Source organism: Channa argus, chromosome 10 (assembly GCF_033026475.1).
Source record: "Channa argus isolate prfri chromosome 10, Channa argus male v1.0, whole genome shotgun sequence".
Taxonomy (NCBI): domain Eukaryota; kingdom Metazoa; phylum Chordata; class Actinopteri; order Anabantiformes; family Channidae; genus Channa; species Channa argus.
The window spans coordinates 16,687,865-16,711,353 of NC_090206.1; the positions used below are offsets into that span (position 1 = coordinate 16,687,865).

General features: G+C 38.8%; 2 protein-coding genes across 5 annotated transcripts in view; one reads left to right on the forward strand and one right to left on the reverse strand.

The window, feature by feature from the left end:
* The first annotated feature begins 945 nt into the window (after positions 1–945).
* tex11 (testis expressed 11) lies at positions 946–11,481 on the forward strand. Its single transcript, XM_067518155.1, has 29 exons — positions 946–973; positions 1,633–1,745; positions 2,248–2,332; positions 2,484–2,563; positions 2,647–2,727; positions 2,837–2,956; positions 3,182–3,262; positions 3,380–3,465; positions 3,546–3,603; positions 3,702–3,797; positions 4,139–4,220; positions 4,572–4,650; positions 4,775–4,926; positions 5,061–5,146; positions 5,840–5,977; positions 6,141–6,243; positions 6,380–6,504; positions 7,890–7,975; positions 8,513–8,566; positions 8,677–8,717; positions 8,828–8,905; positions 9,046–9,116; positions 9,268–9,381; positions 9,595–9,672; positions 9,781–9,925; positions 9,995–10,103; positions 10,194–10,314; positions 10,912–11,079; positions 11,245–11,481. The coding sequence occupies exons 1-29, from the start codon at positions 946–948 to the stop codon at positions 11,314–11,316; spliced, it is 2,730 nt and encodes a 909-aa protein (XP_067374256.1). The 3' UTR covers positions 11,317–11,481.
* Positions 11,482–13,387: 1,906 nt separating this feature from the next.
* dlg3 (discs, large homolog 3 (Drosophila)) overlaps positions 13,388–23,489 on the reverse strand; it is a 71,783-nt gene continuing 61,681 nt past the window's right edge. For 3 of the 4 annotated variants that reach the window (XM_067518150.1, XM_067518152.1, XM_067518151.1), the window contains 10 exons: positions 21,513–21,689; positions 21,348–21,423; positions 20,004–20,049; positions 19,164–19,205; positions 18,940–18,990; positions 16,134–16,235; positions 15,873–16,045; positions 15,588–15,697; positions 15,419–15,510; positions 13,388–14,836 (listed from right to left, as the gene is read on the reverse strand). In XM_067518150.1, coding sequence (XP_067374251.1) covers positions 14,730–14,836; positions 15,419–15,510; positions 15,588–15,697; positions 15,873–16,045; positions 16,134–16,235; positions 18,940–18,990; positions 19,164–19,205; positions 20,004–20,049; positions 21,348–21,423; positions 21,513–21,689 — 976 coding nt within the window. In that variant the 3' untranslated portion in view covers positions 13,388–14,729. Of the gene's footprint in view, positions 14,837–15,418; positions 15,511–15,587; positions 15,698–15,872; positions 16,046–16,133; positions 16,236–18,939; positions 18,991–19,163; positions 19,206–20,003; positions 20,050–20,732; positions 20,833–21,347; positions 21,424–21,512; positions 21,690–23,489 lie in introns of all 4 variants that reach the window. The other variant, XM_067518153.1, reaches the window with a different exon arrangement.

Consider the following 23,489-nt stretch of genomic DNA (forward strand, 5'->3'; position numbering starts at 1 on the left):
TGTGAGTTCAGGGTCGCCACAGTGGGGCATTTGTTCGTATGATGATTTGGCGGAGTTTTTACGCCGGGTGCTTTTCCTGGCGCAACCCTCCCCAAATTCTACTTGGTCTGGAATGTTAGGGGTTCAGATTCTAGAGAAGAGGAGTTCGACATGTGGTTTGGAAGAGCGGGGGTGGGACTCTGAGATGGGCAGGCTCTTTTAAAAATGGAATAGTGTCAGAATTATGGAAGAATTATGGAAAAATATAATAAAAAAAAAATATAATACGGAAAGAAATAAACTCAAAATGCTAAATTGGGGATAAAAGGTACAAAGCATAAGTGCTTTTAACTTTTAAGATAGCCTATAAGATAAGAGCCTTTAAGATAATCATCTTCAAAACAAAAAGGCTTTTACTTAACAGACTAAAAATCCATTTATTATTATTATTTTTTTTTTCCTTGGAGTTCAGGGTCGCCACAGTGGAGCATTAGTTTGTATGACGATTTGGCACAGTTTTACGCCGGGTGCTTTTCCTGGCGCAATAAGCCTTTCATGGTCGAGTAAAAATAGTTTACAAGAGAAGGGGTGTACAAATAGTACACTTCCCTTTGGTTAAATGTTCAATATTTCTTTTCTGTTTTTTTATGTCCTATTCGCTATTCATTCACAAGAAATCCTGTATAATGACTTCTTGTTTAACGGCGCAATAAATCTGTAAGAAAAAAAAGGAAAAGTTAGTAGCTTCAAAACTGTGAAGTATTTTAATTCTGGGCCAAGTCAGCCATAGTCTTTGTAAAAATAAAGTAGAAGCCACATAAAATCTGAAAGTTAGTTGACCAGTTAATCCAAACTTACCTTTAAGCGCTTTTCTTCCTGGATAATGTTCGCGGGCATTTGTCGCAGCTGTCAATCGAACTTGCATGATATTCATGGATTTGGCGTTTCAGTGCTGAAATCCAAATCATGGAGCGCATTGTTTCAACTGTGAAATGTGAGTAACGTGAACTATCCCGTTCATATAACTATGATGCCACTGGTTATTATAAGGTTATTCAATTTGGTTGGCTGCAGTATTACAGTTGTATTAAAGTTAGCTATTATTAATCACCTAGCTAACCTACTGTCGGCCAGCTAACACTAGCTAACACGTTTACCCTAAATTACCAGAGTAATCAATTCTAACTTAGCCCAAGCTTGTGCCACTCGTTTAATTCTAGACTTAATGAACAATGTGAAATGGATTATGTTTAGGTTACGGATTTGGGTGTTGAAATGGCAGCTGCTATCTTTGTTTTCAATTAGACACTGCAAAAAAAAAACGGACTTATTCGTTAGTATTATTAAGTGTTTGTGTTATTTGCTTGCATATGAACGTTAACGTTACTCATCAACATTTTAAAGGTGTTGGTAATGTACTCTTTTAATATCCCAGCAGTCTTACAGCATACAGTGTAGCTTACATTATTGTTTGACATCATTACCTAGATGAACACCTAAGATGACATTAACCCTGGGTCTAAAGCTTTATTGACCTACTGAGGGTGCAATCACACAGCCTAACTAGAGAGTGGGAAAACAAGTAGTCTGGACAGAAAAATAGTTTGTTTGTGTCCTATCAACAAGTCTACATGAACTTTTGTAAATACACAGTTCTCACAGAAAGCCTGCTGCAGAAATCGCTGAGAGATTGTGATGAGGTGATAGAGAAACTCTTCTCTGAAGTCTCGGGCCTAGAGGATTGCCCTAAAATACCAGATCCTCAGGTAAATTATAGTAATAGTAAAAAATAAAAAACAAAGCAACAAAAAATATTTAGAGCATAGTCCAAAATCTAAAATTTCACCATGTTGTTACACTTGTAGTGGACTGTATTTAATGCCAACAAGTTTTCTGCTTGGCAGGGTTTTTTTTAACCCTTGAAACTGAAATAAAGTAACTGACCTGTCTGGTTCATCCCATGTAATATGTTCACTGGTGGCTGTGGCTCAACCCCAGGGATGGTGGGTCAGTTCCTGTTTCTTCCTGGGCACATATTGAAATGTCCCTGGATAAGGCAGTGATGCCGCTTTAGTAGTACCATTATCTATGTGCAGCTGTCTAACAACTATTGTTATTTACACTAAGTCTATTTATCTAGACTGTCTATCTAGATTTATCTATAGACTGTGTTTTCTAATATATCACAATGTTACCTTTATGTGACCAATAATCTTTGCCCACAGGCAACTTTTTTGTGACCTATTTCTTTTCTTAACCATATAACAGCTTAAGGAGTGTGCCATCCAGCTTTGGAACTGGGTAGTTACTAAGAATGTGGGCACCAATATAAGTAAAAATCAGAAAGCCAAAGGTATTTATTGTTCCTGTTTAAGTTCACTGATAATGACACTTGAAAATATTCATACATATCATCTGAAATTTTGACATAATGTGAAAATTGTACGCAAGGGTAGCCATGGTCACATCAAGGTCATATACAAATGTTCTCCACATCCTGACAGTTCGTCATGTTGCGTGCAGTCTACTATACTGCTGTGAGTCTGAGAATCCAACAGAGGGCGACATTCGCATGCAGATCTTGGTAAGCAATGCTTTAGTCCCCCTCTGTGAGTGCTTACCATTGCTAGAGGAAAAGGTCTGTTTATCAGTGTCTAATCTTTACAGATGGCCAGCAAAACTGGGAGAAACTGGCTCGACTGCAAAAATCCCCAGATGGCAGATAACTTCTTAGAGCTTGCTGTCAAGGTGAAGAACAAAAATGAAAACTCAAACTGACAGAGCTTAAGTCTGTTTAAGTATTAGCAGACACAAATATAAATATCTTTACAAATTACTCAACATAAAATATTTCTAGAGCCTAGAAAGCCTGTATAGCCAACTAATGTCCAGAGCTGATGGAACAGTTGACAACACTTCATCCAAGGGGGATGTGGAGAAGGATTTGCTTCGAATTCTTTCATGCCAGGCAGAATCGGTGAGCTGTGGCGCATGTGGTGTTTAACACCTTCAATGTGAATATTTGTTCTTGTGATTTTTGGCAGCTGAGGAAGTGCTATTCTGACAGACTTGCAGTGTGAAGTGTGAGACAGCAAAAATGTGAACTGAGAAACAATGAGGGGTAAATCTCAATCATGTCCTATTAGGGAATGTTATTGTTATCTGACATCTCATAAAAAGTTCAAACGTTTTCTTTTTACAGGCCATAAGTCAGGGGCATAACCATGAGGCTGTGGCCTACATGCAGCGTTGTAAAGACATGCTGATGCGGCTACCAAAAGATGTAAAAAATAATCTCCCTGTTACAGCTGATACACAGTATATATTACACTACATCTATGGTGCATATTGCTTTCAAAGTGTGTAGGATGTTAACTGTGAATATATTTTCTCAATGCAGACTGCCTACCTCTCTCTTATGTGCTACAATTTTGCAATAGACACTTACAACCTGAGAAAGTTTGAGGAAAGTACATTTTGGTCAAGGTAAGTCAAAATAATTAATTCATTTATTTACATGTGCCGAGAAACAATGCACCAGAAAAGGGATTTGTTCTTCTTTACAGCCAAAGCTATGAGATTGGGAAAATGAATGTGAAATATGCTCCTGGACCTGAAGTCCTGGTAAGTCCTTTGCAAAAGCAAAGGTTTTGTACAAGAAATTGGTTTGGCGAATTAAAAGTGGTTACTTTTTTAACTGTCATTGATTTCTCTTACTAAAGGCAAAGGGTTTGCGGCTTCTTGCAACTGTTTATTTAGAGTGGGATTGTCAGAGGTTTCAGGAGAAGGCTCTTAATGCTGTCAGCTTAGCCAACAAGGTAGGATATGATATATTTTTAATATCACATGTTGGAAATTACATATACATTTTAAATTACTTTCCTTTTAGAACTTCATCGATATCTTATTTCTTATTGTATGTATATTGTATTGTTATGTGTAACAGCTGCTGCAACAAAAAACGTTTCTCTTCCAGGATTAATTATCTATCTATCTATCTATCTATCTATCTATCTATCTATCTATCTATCTATCTATCTATCTATCTATCTATCTATCTATCTATCTATCTATCTATCTATCTATCTATCTATCTATCTATCTATCTATCTATAATACGTCAGATGAGATGTAATAATTGCATAGTGCCATTTGACAGGAATATTTGAGCGAGTCTGGGCTGTACTTAAAGATCCGAATACTCCTGAGATGTGGGACCTCCAATGATCATATCAGAGCAGGTTGGCTATTACCAGACCTTATTATTAATACAGAACTTGATTAACATAGACAGCAGTAGGGCATCAGTGGCCGAAAGTTTAGAGAAGTAGATTTTCGAACAAAATGTGATAGATTCTCTAAAACTATATCAAAAAGTGGTTTTATAAAACTCAGTAATAATGTGGAGTTTGTACTGAAATTGCTTGCTAGGCTTTTAAATTTAGGCCTGATGCTCCAGTAGAGCTGCTTAGTTTGCAGTAGTAGAAGATTGTGTATTGGGACACTCTTAAGTGTTCATGTGTGTCTATGGAGGGCTTAAGCAGAGTAACAATAGACATACAGAAATACATCATAAAAATATCTGTTTTTAGGACTTAATGAGATGTTGGAATCTGAGGTTTCTCTTGAAGTGTGTCTGAGCACAGTGAAGCTACTCATGTCTGAAGACAGGTAAAGACTCTTCACTGTATTGAATGCTTAAGACACACTTCCAAAGCACTTATGTTAACTTCTGTTATGTTAACAAATTCACATACTATCCACCTCTTAATAATATATGTTTAAAATATTTAAGAGAAGCGCTGGCATTTGAGCATTCGAAAAGTGTGTGTCTGCACTTTGAGTCATCCCCTGACCTGGGAAGTGCTCTTGTGTTGCACATTGAGCTACTGCTGCAAAGAGGCAAGGAGCTGTTGGGCAAACAGAAGATAGAGGATATTATCACTGGTACTATTTTTTATGTCTTTGTTCCATTCCTAGAACAGCTGTGGCATGATGGCGTGATGAATTTTAGAACAATGCAGGCAATGCACTTTAACAATGTCTCTGTCTTAGTATTGCTATTGTGGACACCCACACAGGTCATTATACAGGAAAACAACTGACTCCACAGGCCCTCAAAACTCTACATGTCATGCTGTGGGATAAAGCGTCCAAACACTTTGAGGTATGCAAAATTCAAGCTTGTTTATCATTATTAGTATACAGCATACATTATATTATAGTGTGTACACATACAGGCAGGTATAGTTATTAGAAATAGTGCTTCATAGAGAGAAGAGTGGTGGGCCAGAGTAGTAGGGTTTGTATGTCGGTTCGCTTTGGGTGCTATGGTTTTCTTTAGACACAAAGATGTGTGTCAGGAATTGTTCTACACTGTCTTTGAACAGGCCACATTAGGCTTGACTTTGCTGCAAAAGTAGTAGAGATAAATTCAGTTTGAAGGGTTAATTACCACAGGATCTTAACATAGGCAGGACAGTGGTGAACTAAAACCTCAAAACAGTTGGCTACAGCCTTTCTCTAGGGAATTTTCATCTTCTCCCTGTGCTTGCATGGGTTTCCTAAAGGTATTCCAGTTTCCTCCCACAAAAGACATGCATGTTGGGTTAATGGGTGACTGGTTGGTCACCCGGGTTGGTTGGTTGCCCGAAAGTGTGAATGTGAATATGGTTTATATCTCTATGGGTTGGCCCAGAGATAGACTGGCGACCTGTCCATGGTGTACAATAGCTTGTCTCTTGCCCAGTGAAAGTGGGGATGGGCTTCACCCCCCCTGCAACCCTGTACAGCATAAGTAGTTACAGATAATGGATGGAAATAAATAACTTTTATAAATAACTTTTGTATTTATTTCCAGGCCAGGAACTATGCTGAAGCGCTACAGTGGTATAACTACTCCCTGAGCTTCTTTAAGGCAGGTCAAATTGAGCCTAATTTAGCTAAACTTCAGAGGAACAGAGCTTCCTGTTTCCTGCAACTGAAGCAAATAGAAAAGGTAAAACAGCTTGACCCACAACATTAAAAGAGGACATCAATGTTTTGTCTAGTGGCTGCAGTGTGTGTCAAAATTCATGTCATGAGCTACAATGACAAATATGCCTGCACAATTTTAACAGTTTCCTAATGCATTTGTGTGTATGTAAAATTGTCTTTCTCAGGCCAAAGAAGCAATTAAAGAAGCAGAATGCTGTGATCCTGACAGCATTTTCGCTCACTTTATTGTTTACAAGATTGCAGTGCAGGAGAACAATGTAAAAAAAGGTATCTGCAAAACATTCATTATGTGATGTATATACAGTAAAATCTTGTGTGGTAGTAGTGTTGCAATTTCATTATGACTACATTATCAGCATATTCTCTGTATGATGTGTATGATGCGTCTGTGTATTTGTACAAGCCGCAGAGGCAGTGAATGCAATGGGACTTCTTGCCAAGAGTCCTGTAGCCAGTGAGAACACACTGCTGGTTTCAGAAAATGTGTCTGCTAATATCCTCAGTCTGGCTGCTCAGTTTGCATTAGAGGTGAGACTCATCAATGGCCTCATTACTCAGTTCTGTACACCAGTTGTAAAAGTTTGGGAATAAATTGGAAATAGTTTGCGCTGGTAGAATTTTTATCACATATCCCAGCTTTATTGTACAGTTATGATGTTATTGGGGCCACAAAAATCTAGGTTTTATCCTTTGGTGCAATGGTGCTCCCAGCTTGGACAGACATACAGTATTTGATAGTATATGTTTTTGGTCATTCAATGGTCATATCCTTGTCACTGCACTCACCCTGGTTGCTGAGGGTGCCTGATGCATTTGGAGGGAATAGCTTGATAGTATATGTTTGGTCATGGTATTGTGCATAATTCTGGGAAAAAACTAAGCAGCTCCACTGACATACGAGACCTGACCTGAGTAATTTTATCAATGTAGAAACTTTTAATATTTCTGAAATAAATAATAATAATTACTGAACTCACTTTTTTAGTTAGTTAGTTTCAGAGAATCTATTACATTTTGTTGCTAGTTCTACTTCTCTAAACTTTCGGCCACTGATGCCTTACTGCTATGTTAATCAAGTTCTGTACTAAAGGACACCTTCCCTGATTTTGAATTCCCTTCTTTTGGTTCTAGTTTGGGTAGTACATGCAAATTAACGCCATCAAACTTCCTTTTGATTACAGTATATTAAAATATCTCTCTACTTCTAGCAGAAAATGCCTCCAGATGACATCGGTTGACAGAACCTTCAATTTAGATTATGTCACCTTGTCGCTCATACTATTACTAAATACTACGAGTTTGTTATCATAGTCAACCTGCTTTGCCCGAGCTTCCAGATAGAAGCAGACAAATATTTTGATATAGGGAGTGAGAGGGACGTTAAAAAGCATTAATGTACATATAAACCCTAAACTAAAGCTATTGAAAGCAAGTTGAAAATTGGCTAAGTCACCCATCAGTAATGAGGGCCGGAAATACCTAATCTGCTCTGATATGATCATTGAAAGCACCACATCTCATGAGTATTCTCATCTTTAAGCAGAGCTCAGACTCACTAATAAATTTCTGTCAAATGGTACTATGCTGTCTACTATCTCACAAGACCTGTTACAGTTGTATATTAAAGAAATAAATATAAATGGTAAGGATCAATAATGTTGACACAGTTTAATTTACAGTGCCTGTGATATTGTGATAACAAATCATTTTAGTAGTTAATTTTATAAACTAGTATCAGCAAGAATATTCTGCAGCAGCTTGTGATAATTTTGTAAATGTATAGCGGTAAAGAAAAGTATTTTTTATAAACAGAACGTTTATGGAAATTCTAACATAATATACTGAATAATTGTGAATAAAACAGGTGGCTGGTAGTTCTAATAATGATGAGGATATTTGTTCCCCTGTGACAGAATGAACAGCAGGATACTGCCATGAAGGCCTTGGAGAGTTTGTGTAAAAACTCCAAAGATGAAGCTCAGGTTTTCACAGCTCTCAGGTTAGTGAAAACTCAAATTTAACTTAAATTTGCAAATTAATGATTTATTACCAAACTATAATTATATTTAAATGATCTCTCACATAAATACATTTACACACATAGGACATGCAGTTGCACATTTAATTTGCAAAATCTTGGTGCCTCTCTCTGTTTCAAATAAAATTTTTGTCCTACCATTTGTTTATAATGAACAATCTAAGACATTAAAAGCATTGATATTAAGCTTTAACTTTGCTTATACTGAAGTTTGGTTTTGAGAAGTTTTATTTCATATACAGTATTTCAAAGCATTCTTTGTTCATATGTTGAGACTGTTTAAACAAATAATGATAGTAGTTTCACACATAAAGTGACATTTAGTTGGGATGGCTTATGTACTGAGAGAATGCAGCAAGTCTGTTAGTTTTCCACACACCTCTGTGATCCACTGACCTAAATTTCTTTGCTTCTCTTCTGAAAGTGTGTCTCTGTATAATACAGTTAGTAGGTGAAAAAAGGAGGTCACTACCAGTTTCTCTATTCATCTTTTTTTAGATGTTTGGTTCGACTTGTGCTCACTACAATAGAAGAGTCGAGTGATGAAATGAGGTGAGAGGAAGGAAAATGCTTAATTATTATGTGATTGTACAGATTTTTGTATTATTGATTTTTAAAAATATAAATAAAAGATTTACATTTACCACATTTACTCCTTGTAGGAATGTTAATCTAGATGTCCTTCTGCCATATCTAAAAATGGGTGAGACTATACAGTATGGAACATGGATTGAAATGCATTTTGAGATATATTTTAACTACAGTATCTGCTGTGCATCATATCCCAAAAAAGATTTGTTTGCCTTACTGCAGCTCTGCAAAAAGTTTCACAGCAGTCTCACATGACTGTTGAGCAGCGCACAGAGGAAGCTAACTGGTTCAGGAAGATTGGTACTAAGACACTTTTTTTTCTTCCTGTCACTTCAATCTGGCACGGTGTGCTATCACTGAAAATCTTGCAGAACCTTGTTTTTTTTTTTCTTTGTGTGTGTGTGTGCGTGTGTGCATGCTTGTGTTTGTCCTTGTTGCAGCTTGGAACTCAGCTTTGCTGTGTGAGAGTAGCCCTGACAGAATGAGGGATTTCTTTGTGCTCTCTTACCAGGCAAGTGGATATTCAGATCATGTGCCACCATATTTCTCTTGTTCAGAATGAGCAAATTGCCTCTGGGTTACTGCAATAAAAATTGAAAACATTATATTTAGAAAATGTTATAATATCATGTTTAGTTGTCTTACAAGTGTCTTACATACAGCTTTCCAAGCTGTGCCCTCCTGATCCCACGTTGCTCTTGGGTCAGAAGACAAGTCTGCTAATGGCTGCTGCTGCCTCTTTGGAGATATACAGGAAGTCTCCTCACTTTTCCCAGGTGTGCCACCCACTCCTTCTGCCCATCTCCTACATTTAGCATGCTCTCCATCCACATGGATGGAAATTTACCAAGACCAGTGGAGAGGTGACTAACCACATTATTGGTGCTAGCGTGGGTGTTTAATTTTATTCTCTTCTGCCTTTGAAGAGGAACTGAACACTAGATGGCAATGATGAATCCAGAATGCTTATTTTGTGTTTGTGACTACAGACTGAAGAGCTTACGCAAGCATTGGAGCAAATTCAAATCTGCTGGGAGGTCTGGAAAACCCTGAAAGCATCTGGTACTGTATATATCAATTACATATCAAAAATTACAGACTGTATGAATTAAATGCATCCAAGATTAAAATGATCCAAAAAGAAAATGTGTTTATAACATGTACCCACAGGAAAGTTCCCAATGGACCCTACAGACACACTTCTGCGGTTATATGAATTTGAGGCTCGTGTAAAGCTGAATGACCCCAAGGTTGAGACAGTACTGGAGGGTGTCCTGGAGCTTGAAAATGTTGATACCAAGATGTTAGAAACCATTGCAGGTTAAAAAAACGCACATCTCCTACACACATCATAGTATTTGCTGTATTCTGGCATCTTTTTCTGTGTAGCATTAGCCATGGAGCCTCCAGCCCACTTCCCTCTGCTGTGTAAGAAGGCCCTGAGAGTTGCTCTGTCTCTGCACAAAAAACAACCAAAGCTCGACTTGGCTCGCTGCAGGCACGCCACTCATTACTTTGCATTAACATTCACCCTTGAAACTATGTTCTTATTAGATCTAAACCACCTTTGACTATTTTTGTGTTTTAGCAAGTGTGTTCACAGCCTTATCAAGCTGTCCCTACCCAGTGGTGTGACAGAGGTGGAGGCCCATGTGCTCAAGGAGTTGTGGAACTACTACGAGGAGGCCCTGTCCATCATTGCAGCCGCAGTGAGTCACCGCCAATCACATGGCACCATCCCTTGGCTCCCACCTCCTGTTTCCTCTAACAGAACTGCTTCTGGCTATATAATTAACCCCATCTCTTCCACTCCATGCCTGCCTGCTGTTCTAGCCTCTTTTTATCAATGGGCTTTCAGTCGCACTTCAATTAGCAGATGCTTCCATTCACCACCCCCTTCCTGCCAATTTGAATGTTAATGTGCTGTACAAGTCATCACACTGCCGGTGAGCTGCAGCTCTGAAAGAGGCATCAAATTATGGAGACTTTGCACTGCCTTTCATATTGGTTTATTATTGAAAAGCTGTGCAATTCTTTGGATCAAAGTGAAAGCCCAAGATTAAAATCTTGTGAAAAATGAATAAAACTTTAGAAATCATAGGCATTCATATACTTTGATGTTTGTTTACGGTCTGTTTAAGACTTATAAGACTGAGTAAATGTTAACAGGGTTGGATAAAAGTTACAATAACATACCGGATTTTCACCTACTGGAAACACAGAGTACTTTCTACACCTGTCCAAATTGATTCACTCGTGTTCTCCATTAAACAGCCTTTTAAACATCTTCCTGCTTTTCTCTGTAGCCGGAGGACTTTCCAGAGATGGAGACCCTGTGGTTGCTGACTCGGGCTTGGAACACAGGGATATTGCTGTACAGCCTGGCTCAGTATCCAGAGGCTGAGAAGTGGTGTGGCCTTGCTATGAGCTTTATCCGCCACCTGAGATCCCTGCAGGAGAGCTATGAGATGCAGGTATAAGACTAGTGGTGAGAAAGTGAGGGGTGGCTGCAAAGGTGAAAGATAACAGAGTTTGAATCATCCTGGTTCTTTGCAGAATTAGGTAATATATAACCATCATTTTAGATCTTTCAAAGACTGGACAACTGAAGTTTAAATTTGTTGTTTGTGTATCCACAGATGTCTGGTCTCTACAGTGAAATCTTGGACAGGTTGGACAAAGCCAAGAACAACTTTGTCATGGAAGAATAAAACATGGAGGTGGTCTGCTTGGTCTAAAATGCTTTTTTTGATTAATTTAAGTTGTTGGCTACTAAATGTTATTGTTGTAAAATTTTACTTTATGTTCCACAGTTCAGCAAACCATTGCTTTATAGTTTCATAATAGAAGAACATATTGGCATAAGGATGCTTGGGACATACGCCATGTTTGTTTTAGGTTTGATATTGGCTCTTTTTGATGCATTTTATCTGCATCTAATGTCTATCACCTATAAAGGATAAAATGACACAAAAAACAGCTTTTGAAGTTATTGTAATTATAATAATTCAAATATTTTCAAAGCCACAGAGTGAGTTAAATTTGAATAACAAGCGCATCAAAATCATAACTGAGTCACATATTTTATTTTCAAACAAATAAACTCTTGTCAAGTCCCAAAATAAAACCCAAACAAAAGTTGCAGGACTGTGTTCCCTCATGACTAGGACAGGAAGACCATGAGGCCAAGTGTCCTGATAGGCTGTACCACCTGCAGTGACAGGAAGGAAACTACTGTACAATCAAAGGGTTCATGTTTGCAAGCACTTACTGCACAGATGTGCTATAACATAAACATCACCCAAAAGTACAAACAAGAACCCTAAACCCCCCCCACCCCCCCAAAAAATAAAAGCATATATGTCATTTCTCTCATAACAAAGACCCTCTTCAATTATACACACAGAGAGGCATTCAGGTTCCATCTGCTATATACCACAACCTGAAAGGAAAGAGTAAAATTAAATCAAGATCTTTGGGCTTTGACATGGCTGACTGAGGTATGAATGCCACACACATTGTTAACAGTCAGCTGTATTTCAACTAAACACCAGAGAGGACCAATTCTAAACTCCTAATAATGTACCGATCAATGCTCCTGGATTCTGTGATATCGTGTAGGTTTCAGCCTGCATCTCTTTAATTATTTTACAGTATATATATATTTTTTAAATCTATACACCCAGACACGTTCCACAAGAAATCACATGTAGACAGGCCCTACTTGAGGGAACTGAATTCCCAACTGACTAGTTAAGTGTTCTGATAGGCATTTGAAGAGAAATACCAACAATACAGCACATTTGCATGGAAATTATATCTTAAGAGTAGCTCAAACTTTACTTACCTGACATTTGTGGTCTATAAAACATGTTTGTCCCAGTTTGATTCACACATGCATGAAGCACAGGTGAGGGGGATCTGCTGGGGCTTATTTACATTGTACAGCTACCACACCCATTGAAACAGTCTGCAAGCAGTTTATAAATGGCTCTGTTCCCTTCGGTTATTCCCTGAACTCTGGTTTTGACACAGGTAATGACAGCTGGTTTAGCAGTGGTGCCTGGCAGGTGGACACACCTGTTCAGAAAATGCCTGCAGGTGCTCTGTGGGTGAATGAGAGCAGGGGACCCAGAGGTCTAGTTTACTACTTCCTTTTGGGTCTGGCTCTCTGAGGAGGGGAGAAAAAATAAAAATCCTTGCACTCTTCCAAAAAAAAAAATAAAATAAAAATAAAACAAACAGAAAAAGCTTAGGAGGAAAGGGAGAACGTTCACAGGATCAGTGGCCACAGTACTTTTTTCTGTGTGCCTGCTCATGTACACATCAACATACAGTGCAAAATCTGCATGGGAGGGTGAAGCAGGCCAGTTAAAACCTGGTGATGCCACAATTCAGCCAACTCAAGGGTTACCACACTGATGGCCTTAAACAAGTTCCTGGTCTCAAGAGAAAGTGAAGACACAAAATACAACCCAATTAGACTGTTCAATTGAAAACACCTTTGCGTAAGCGACAGTACACCATGTTTGTGTTCATGCTACGAACTCCATGACGCTGCCAAAATGTGGCCTTTCAGTTGTCGAGGAAATGGTGTCTGTCTGTTACGATTCCTGAGCTTGCCAAGCTCTTCCCAGACACACCAAAAGCTTAACACAGTAGTTCAGAACCTGCCAACAGATCAATCAAGAATTCATTTTTTTATAGATACACAAAGCATGTAGGTTTAATCAAACCCAACTTTAGTGTTGTTTTTGGTAGGGGACACTGGGACAATCCAAAACAGGTTATACTGACTCTTTAATTGTTAGGACATCCAATACAATTATTGTCTTGTTCTACCCGTTTTAAGACCACCATCATGGTGGCAGATAGGACAGTACCATGTGACCATTTATTCAGAAGAGAATCCTCTAGGAAGGCAGAGAGTGTAATAGGGTGGTCTGCTGCGCAACATGAGTTAGGAGGCTCTGGCTGTCCAAATAGTAATCAAAAAGCCAATTTCACAATGCAAGGTTGAAATACAGGGGAAAAAAGAGATTCTGTTATATCTATTGCACTCAAGTCAAACCTCCTGGCAGTTGGAGGACACATAGAGCCTGGAAAAATGAGAACAGTTCGTCTGTCAGTTCCTGTCATTTGTGTGCAGCCTCCCTCAAACACAACAGGTAGTCACAAAACAGAATTTGTATTTGATGTAAGGCAGTTTGGTGTTTTGCAGAGAGCCCAGTTACACTTCTCTACCCCCATCCTTTACATAGAGCAGCTAAAAACCACAAGCCAAAAAAAAAAAAAAAAAAAAAAATCCCACAAAGAAAAGGAAAAAAGATTTTTAACAGCCCTCCAAATTGACAATTCTAGTGAAGTGTAAAATGAGTAGTTTTTAATATGTAGTAAAATCTCAGTAGGATTTCATCATTTATTTTGTGATTTCATAATATAAATGTAGAGATTCACAACGCGTTTCTTCCTCTTGATCTGCCTCCCGAGATGTCTTTATCAGCTGCAGCACAGACAACTGGCAGACGACCAAACAGCAAGCTGGTTTGTGATAAATAGATCACCAGTTTGTAGGCTCCTCTACTAATTTCTTCAGTCATTATAAACAAGAGAGATGACTCCTTGAACAGTACCATTAGCAGGGCTTGATTTTATCCAGTCTTTAGAAAAAAAAACCCTTCTCATCTTGCCTGTCTCTTTAAATGTGATTTGATGAACATTTACAAAGTGTTCCAACTTGATATGATTTGTCCCTGTTCCCCTGCAACTTCAGTTTGAATCCTAACTCCTCTCTTCTGTAAAACATTCTGATCTTCAGTCAGTCCCGGTTCACAAAAAGGAGTTATTCCTTTCCCTTATGTTTTCATTTGACAAAATCCTTTGGAATGTCATTTCCAGTCTTGAATGGATTTGTTGAGAAACTCATGCAGGGGTGTGCACAGTCACAGTAATGGTGATAAGACTTCTTTTTCATTTAGAGAGTAACATAATGATGACACTAAAACTTGATATGAAACATATCTGCAAAAAGGAGGTGAGGAGAGGGGGGCTATTTGAGCTTGGATGGGATCTCTGGGAGGCAGGACGGGAGCTCTGCAGTGATGCAGAGGGGACGGCAGGGAGCTCAGAGCTTCTCTGAGGAGGGGATCCAAATGTAGGGGCCAGACTGCTCCTCAATGATTAGCTTGATTTTGTTGTAGATTTCTTCTAGTGAGTCACCCTGTACAATAGCTGCAAACAAACACAAGCATATACGTTTGTTGGTGTAATCGAAACAGGAGTTGAGACAACATGTCAGCTAGTATTAATAGATGGAAATTAAACTGCAACTCTTTTAATAATTGATTAGTCATTTTAGTTGTTTAAGAAAAAATACTAAGCTAAATACTTGCTGGTGTCAGCTTTTCAAATATGAGATTGTTCAATTTCTGTTTTAGATTTCATATCTCTTGATTAAAGACAATCTGAAACCATCTGACGGTTAACGATTAATTGGGAATGACTATTCAATATGTTACTAACAAAATTAATCTGCAACACAAAATTTTTTCCCTAAAACTTATGTGTTACTTTCTGAGCAGAAGGCTCAAATATGATTCAATTGTAAATTGATTATCTCTAGTTTCTAAACTGTCGGTTTTAAATAAATAAATAAATAAATAAATAAATAGATAGATAGATAGATAGATAGATAGAACGCTTTTTGGAACAAATTTAGGATGAATTTTAACATTTTCTGACACTGGACCCAATATCTGTCTTTAACAGAACATTAACTAAAGCCCCATAAGCAAAAGGGGCTGTGACACTAACCTGTGAAATACTCTCCAAAGTCTTGCTCCAGCTTTACAGCCTTGTCAAAGACTTTATTGGCCTGCTCATATGTCTGCCTCTTATTCATTTCCCTGAAAAAGAACAAGCTAGTATTACAAGCACTCATCAACATATACTCATATCTTCACAAAAGTGTATTAAAACTCACATTAGCGCTTCAATAGATTTTGGTTTAATAAAGATGGCAATCGGATATAGTTGTGCTTGCTGCAGTCGTTTTATAGCATTCCCCGACACATCCAGAATGCAGTGTTTCCCCTGTAGGTAGATAAGTAGAGCACTTTTTTTTTTCAATTATTTTTGTACAAATATTAAGAATTGTGTCCCACAAGTAAACATCTTATTCATCAATGACTGATTGTGGTTCTTATAATGACAGCCAAGCCAATCTGGTACCCAAGACCTACAAGGACACACAGGTCGAGACACCTACCCTCTCAGCCACAGTTCTGACAGACAAGATACTTGTCCCATAGAGGTTCTCATTAAACTGGCCTGCCTCAATGAATTTATTATCCTGAATGTCTTTCTCCATTTGCTCTCGTGAGGCCACAAAGTGGTAGTCCTGGCCGTCCATCTCATTTTCTCGCCGCGGACGAGTCGTATCTGCAAAGGGATAAGGAACAGCTTTATATCTGCCATAGCTGTTGTGTTTAGTGAACCATGTTAGAGCTGTTGTGCGTGGTCAACTCACGGGGAACACAGGAGCCAAACTTGTGGGGGAACTCAGAGATGAGGTCATCATTTATTCTGTCTTTTAATGGGCCCAATATAATAACAGGCCTTGTGTAGTGAACTGCATTGCAAACAAGGAAGACACAATGATAAATATAAAAACACAAACAATTCAATTTGATGTCTGAATTCTTTTCAGAAGATCAAAACTTAGTTTTAGTTAACTAAAGAAATACAGTTTATAGACAATTTAGCTTTTAGTCTTACATAAGTTGCTTTTAGTCTGGTTTAGGTCTGACATTTTAGTCACTTTTGTAATGCATTTTTCATATTTATGTATTTTAAGCATTTTAAGACTACAGCTATTGTCACTTCTGTTGTGAAAAGTTACCATGGTTGTGTGTTATCGTTTAGGCAAGGTTAGTGAAAAAGGATGTTTGTTCACACACAGTCCCTCTGCTGTGCAGAGCAGCAAGTGATTCAGAGGCTCGATTTACTTAATGCTGTTTACTCAGCTGTTCAGCTAAAATCAGCATTCATCTAGAACAAAATTTCTTTCATCATCAGAAGCAGGGATTCACATCAACTTTTTTGCTGACCAACCACTGTGGCGAGTGGCTTTCAAAAGTTACTAGCCTGTTTGCATTTGCAGTGACCTTAATTGACATACAGGCAGTCCCTGAACAACTCGTACAGAGCGGCTTTCTAACAAAACACAGTTGACTTACACTTCATAGTGACCCTAAATTCACCTTGCCACCTTGCCTGCAGACCTTTATCTTTTCAACAGAAGCAAACGGCATGTTGGTGTTTCTTTCATGTAAAGCCCATGAACAATGGAAAATGATCCCATTACAGTCCAGTTACCAGTTGTAGTCCACTTCAACTACTATCCTGAGTTCCAGGTACAGAGACATTTAGCTGTGTTATTAGTTTCCTGATTAGCATCTTTCATACAACAATTGGCTTAGGGTACTCCGTAAAAACAATATCAAGCAAATACGTTACGATAACACAATTGTGTTAGGCCTCTACAGGTTTTGTTACACGTTTTCTGTGCCACCACATCTCTCCAGTTCACATCTCCACCGTCTTCTCCAATCCAAACCTCTAGTTTGGGGCAATAGGCTTCACAACGCACTGATACATAAACACTGTGTTCAGGTAGTGCTCATGGGAGTTGGGTCATAGTTTCACAATGCAATAATTTGAGACTAGAAATAAAGAAAAACCTAAAAATTAACTGCCCAAACTGGCCAGTGGGATGGACTTTGTTACCCAGTACTGCTAAAACCTACCAGTGTAATGTTAAGCTGTGCTTAGAAGTAAAGTAAAAATGTGCATAAAAAGTAAGTTCTAATAAAATTATATTACTGCAAAAGTTTGCATTCCCCTTTATGAAGTGTTCTCTATTACTGTGCATGTCCTTTTCTCTTTATTACCCCCCCCCCACACTGCTTTGACTACCCTGTGAGCACTATCCATATGCTTTCAGGTCAACTTTAGCCCATTCTTTATGGCAGAATTGCTCCAAGCCTAAGTGATTGCTTGGTTGTTTGCCATGTACAGCCTTCTTTAGATCTATCTACAGGTTTATAATGTTAAGTCTAAAGACTGGGAAGGCCATGGTAAAACGCTTACCTTATTCTTCTTAAACCATTCCCGAGTTGACTTTGCTTTGTGCATTGGAACATTGTCTTGGTGAAGGGTCTACTTATTATTCATAGCTTTAAAGCTTTACTTTAAAGTCTTTTGATATTGGGCTGCATTCATGCCTTCCTTTCACTTTATGTAGAGCTCCAGTGCTCAACATACATATACCCTAAAACATCAGTGAGCCACCACCATGTTTGACTATGGCAGTGGTGTTTATTCCAGACTATACTTTAATGTGGAGATAGATCCTTTTATTTTCAGTAGCCTTTAACTTTGTAAAGCCCCTTGATGTATTTTTTAGATTCTTTGACAGTGGTCAATGGTGCACTCTGGTAATGCAGACCAAAAGAGCCTTTTATCCAGACCACAAAGTGTTACACGATTGTTTAAGAGGTGCACCAAGGCCACCTTGCCAGAAATCGGTAGGTGCTTCTCTTGCTATGTTTTACCCAGTCAGTCAGGTGTGAGAAAGCAGTGTATCGGACACATTACGTTAAACACTGGATTCCAATGGTCAAGTGCTTTCAGAGGAAGATTGTTACTTTAAGTTTATGGTGAAGTGAAATGTATATCTAGAAGAAAATAGACTTAATTTCCGCCATAACGCACCCAAGTTTTGCTTTCCAATGCAAACTATAAGCTGTAGCACAGCAAGTGACAAATTAATTTTGAAAAAGCATCAGTTTAGCACAAAACAAGTTGCACACAAATATGCCTTTACTCGCCCTGAAAAAAAAAACAGCAAGCACAGTAAAATGAAACCTCTGGACCTGAAAGTGTTACAGGTGCATCAGAAAAAGTAAGCACACCACAAAAGACTTTTCACTCAACTGTAGCTCTAATCTGTTCTTTTTAAACCAGTAATGCTGGGTTACTGAATTTTAGATACTTCTGACAAACAATGAAACAGGTCAAGCAGCTAATTAACTTGTGGACAAGAGGAATCTTGGGTGGCAGAGAGAATGCTTTATTTTCACTTCATCTGTTTGTCTTGGATATTGTCATTTAGTTTTAATATTTTGTTACAGTTTGGGTTTTCAAGGACTACTGTTTATTTACTTTTAAGCAAATTTATGTTGTAAAAAAACTTGCAAAAAATAACTTTCAAAACAATTAACATTGACTTCAGATACATATGTCTTTCAACTTTAGAGCAGTGATTTACTTACTTTCCTGTCGAATGACTGGCTCATAGGAAAGAATTGTGTCCTCCTGTCCCTCTGTGACAGCACAAAACAAACTCAGTTAGAGATATACAATAAATTATTTTTGCTAATAAAACATGAGTTACAGATATCATTTCACAAATACATTTAAAGACATCTATGATGCTATTCATCTGTGTGGGTAGAGTAAAAACAAACCAGAAGACAGACAAATTAGGGTGACTCACTTGAACTGCTTTCACTGTCACTTGTGTTGGATGTCAGGCATTCTGTAAAAAGGAGAAGAAAGTGAGATGAAGATAATCTCAAAAACAGTAAAGCCACATTTAAAGTCTCTTCCTAGGGTTGGAAGTTATTTGCCTGCCTCAACAACTTAAAAAACAAACAAACCAAAAAATCTAACAAAAAATACCCTGTTTTTTAACAATTAGAATATTAAAAAAAAGGGGGAGAAAGAGAGAGAGAGCAAGCAGAAGTCCTGTTTGGTCCAGCAGCCATGCTTTTGCAATATTAGAGAAGTGTTTTTATTTTTTGATGCAAGCAATAGGAAATAAAGTGTTTCCGGTGACAGTATCCCAAACGACCCACAATCCCCTAGAGAGCATTTCCTATTGCTAGGTTTGTGTCTGTGGCAACAACTCTATCAAGGAAAAGACCCAAAAAAAAAAAAAAAAAAAAAACCACCACACACACACAAAATAACAAAAATACAAGGTACTACACTGTCCACAGGAGGGAGGCATGAGCTGGTTGGGGAACTACAGGAAAAAGCAATAATCTACTCTGGTTACAGATACATTCCAGCTCTTTGTGACCTCAACTAAAAGAAATCTACTGAACATTTATTGTTAAAACCCCCATGGGACATTCAAATAGGTGTATAGGTTTAATGCTTACTCGCCCTCCTGTGCGAATACATATTTTATATGTACCGTAAATCTGAGTAGGTCTGTGTGTGTGTGCCACTCTGAATGTGTGTGGTTTAGCATCCCCATCTGGGTCTGCAGTAACAAAGCATTTTTCTTCTGAGGGGACAACTACTTGACACAGTACAACCACACACTTACTCAAACTCTTTGATCCATAAAAGTCATCGCTTAACCCTGGGAAGTCCTAGGTGTCCCGACAGGTGAGAGCAGAAACCAAGAGAAGAGAGCAGACAGGAAGAAGAAGAGGTTAGTGAAAGTTGGGGCAGGAAGAGAGAGGAGTGCTGTGTAGTGCTCACCAGGCCCACTGACACATGGCGCTGTGCTGTACTCAAAGCCTGAGCCCTACTTTGTTCATAGTAAGCCATGGCCTTTCAATTACACAAGCCCAATCCCATGAAAATGGGATTTTGACCTGTTAAGTGTTAAAGCTTCAGTCCAGTTAATGAGATTCCTCTTTATGTGGGTCAGTGACTGACTGGAGAATTGATCAGGACTAATACAAGGAGTAGCATCATTGTGTTAATGCAACTAAGAACTTGCGCACACACACACACACACACACACACACACACACACACACACACGCAGCATGTGCGCAGCTGGCTGCACACACAGCTCAACACTCCTCTGGAGCCCACAGACAGATGCAGAAACACCAGAGAGAACCCCACATTTCCAGCCTGATGCCAACTCTGCATGTGGGGCACCTCTCTGGGACAGTGAGCGAGGGATGAGAGTGGTGCCAACACGCAAACCATCTCTGGACGTGCGCGGAGAGATGCAAGTTGAAAGACAGAAACTGAGCATGAAAAAGGAAAGGAAGAAAACCAACAACCCCTACCCCACAATCACACAGCAGGTACTCACGTTCAGACTCGACCAAGTCCTGCACAATATTCTCCTTGCTCTTGTAAAACGGGAACTTGCGTGAGAGGTTGAAGCTTTTTTTGCGCTTTACTTTGACAGGCTGCTTGTCGATGTGTGGGTGATAGGGGGAAGGGGGAGCAATGAGAGGGTGAAAACAAAAACATAATGGGTTTCAATGAAGGTACTCAACACATGCAAAAGAAAAACAAAAGAAATGAAATGTAAACAAACATCAAATAATGAAAATGAAAAGCAGGTAATGGGTGAAAATGAGCAGCATATAACAGCGTATAACACATGATGGACGTATTAAAACTAATATATACGTTTGCAAATTACATCTAAAAGTGTCTGATAAAACATGCAGGCGTTTTGTAAGTGCACATTTCTATTTATGACTAAGTGCACAAACTCTGGAGACCTCTTATGTCTATGCAGCATTTGTGTAATCTATACAGTAATAGGAGCACTTTTTTGTGCTCACTTCAGTGAGCAGGTGCTGTTCCCTTTCCCACACTCAGGGGGAAGTAGGCCATCTCCCTGGGAGCCCAGCAGCAGCTCTGAAGACAGCCTCTGTGGTACCAGGGCAGGGAGCAGCTGGCCCTCTACACTTACCCTGTTAGACTCAATCATGCCTGTCCTTGCGTGGAACTTGACTGTTTTTAACCTGGCCCGCTCCTTCTTCTCCACTCTGTTAAATAAAAAAAAAAAAAGACACTTGGGCTGAGTATTGGCTTTGGTTGGCATGAGTAGACTGCTGCAAATGAGGAGTGACTGTACCTTTTCTTGCTTGGAATGACCCCAATCTGCTCACTCTCTCCATGTGGTGTGACCAGCCTTGCCTGCCACCACTCGTCATCAGAAGCATTTATGACATGGAGGATATCCCCATAGGAGAAGCTCAGGCCTTGGCTGGGCAAGCAGCTGTCCCTCGTTCGATCATAGTCAAACAAAGCTCTTTAAAAGGGGAAAAATAAAATAAACAGCTCTGGTTACACGCTTTTCCTTTTATGTTGGGTTTGTGTGCAGAGATTCCAGATGCAACAAGATCAAACTGCTCCGTGTACACACACTTGGTGCAAAATGACAACTCTGAATTCCCTACAGTATATCACCGGTTTTTGTTACCTTTTTATTCCTCACATTGCCTCAGTGCTATCAAACATATGCAGTTAAATATGTGTCACATTACATTTGTGACTAGATGATAACAGTTACATTGAAAATGCAGATTTGCCTCCAATGTTGAGATGTGTTCTAGTTGCACAGAGACTATTAGGCATAAATGTTCATCCAGGTAAGATTATACATTCAAAAATAAATAGTTTACAAGCAACAAGTAGATTAATTTAAACTCAATAGTTTCCATTCTATTGAGTTTCCATTCTGTTTCCATTCCGTTCACCACCAAAACAGGTCTAACAAACATGTTCCTTTCTAATTAATAGTATTAATCAATATACTGATAATTATTAGTATGGGGAAAAAAAGTTGTGAAACTTTTACATAACCATACTAACATCAAAAGCAAGAAAGCACAAGAAGTAAGACATCTAGCTATTCAGAAGTTGGCACTTGATGGTTTTTTTTTTTGTTTGTTTTTTTAAACTTTTGTTTCCACATACCTTCCACAACAACCATACTATTCTCCCTGCTTCGCATATCACCATCTTGTCACATAGGTAACCTGCAACTAATCATATTAATACCAGAATTACAGGCTGACTGGTTGCTGCCAACTGAAACTACAGCTGGTAACAAGTAAACAGTACTAATGAAACTGTCATGATGCAATGAGCTGGAAGCTTATTTGGTGGTGTGCTTTAACATGGAAAAGGTACACTTTCAGCCTAAGTTGACGAATGATGATACGAACAGTAAAAACAAATAATCAAACCTGAGCTTTAAACATATTAATATACCGTCACATACTTTGAGTGTAAGCACATGTGAGGTTTTTTTTTTTGGGATGCACATTACAGGCTTAACGCCTCCACATTCCTGAGACTGGGCTGGGAGGGCATGGCAGCGCCTGCATCAGCCAGCTAACTAGACAGCTTTTTCAATCATAACTGTGGCCTTAGTTACCTGCAGTGGAGCTTGCTAGGCTCTATATCCCTCACATGGGCCGGTCTATAAGAGAGGATGGCTCAACATTGCTAGAATTGCTCAGTCCGCAGCATGTGTCTAATGAGATAACACCAATCTACATCTGATAAAACAGGACTAACTCAATCTAGTAATGTAGCTTAGCGCGTACTTCTACTGAAACGCATTAGTGCTTCAGTAGAAATGTGGGGACACACTTTGTCTGTAGAGTTACATCACACAGTCTTTCACCTTGACCCTGTTAGTCCTCTGTGACTTGCTGCATTTATGTGAGCAGAAGGACGCCACCTGTTTTAATTCCTAAATGAGCCTCCATCTAGTTTGGCAACATGCCTAAACTGTCATAAAACAGGTCACTTCAACAAGCTTTACTGTCAATCTACATCACGCAAAGTAGAGTCAATGTCATACGTTATTACAGCGAAAACAAACGCCTGTCCACAAACTTTTAGATGATGAATCCCATCAATCCAATACCCTAAATTTCGTGTTATTCTTAAAACATGTCAGAATCGACCATAGTCTTTCATCATGATCTATGCCACATGACAGATTGCCGTTTCTACAATGCGGCTGCATCTGATAACGCATGCTTTCTGGCTCTATGCTGTACCCCACAGGCAAATCTGAAAACATGATGTTGTAAGT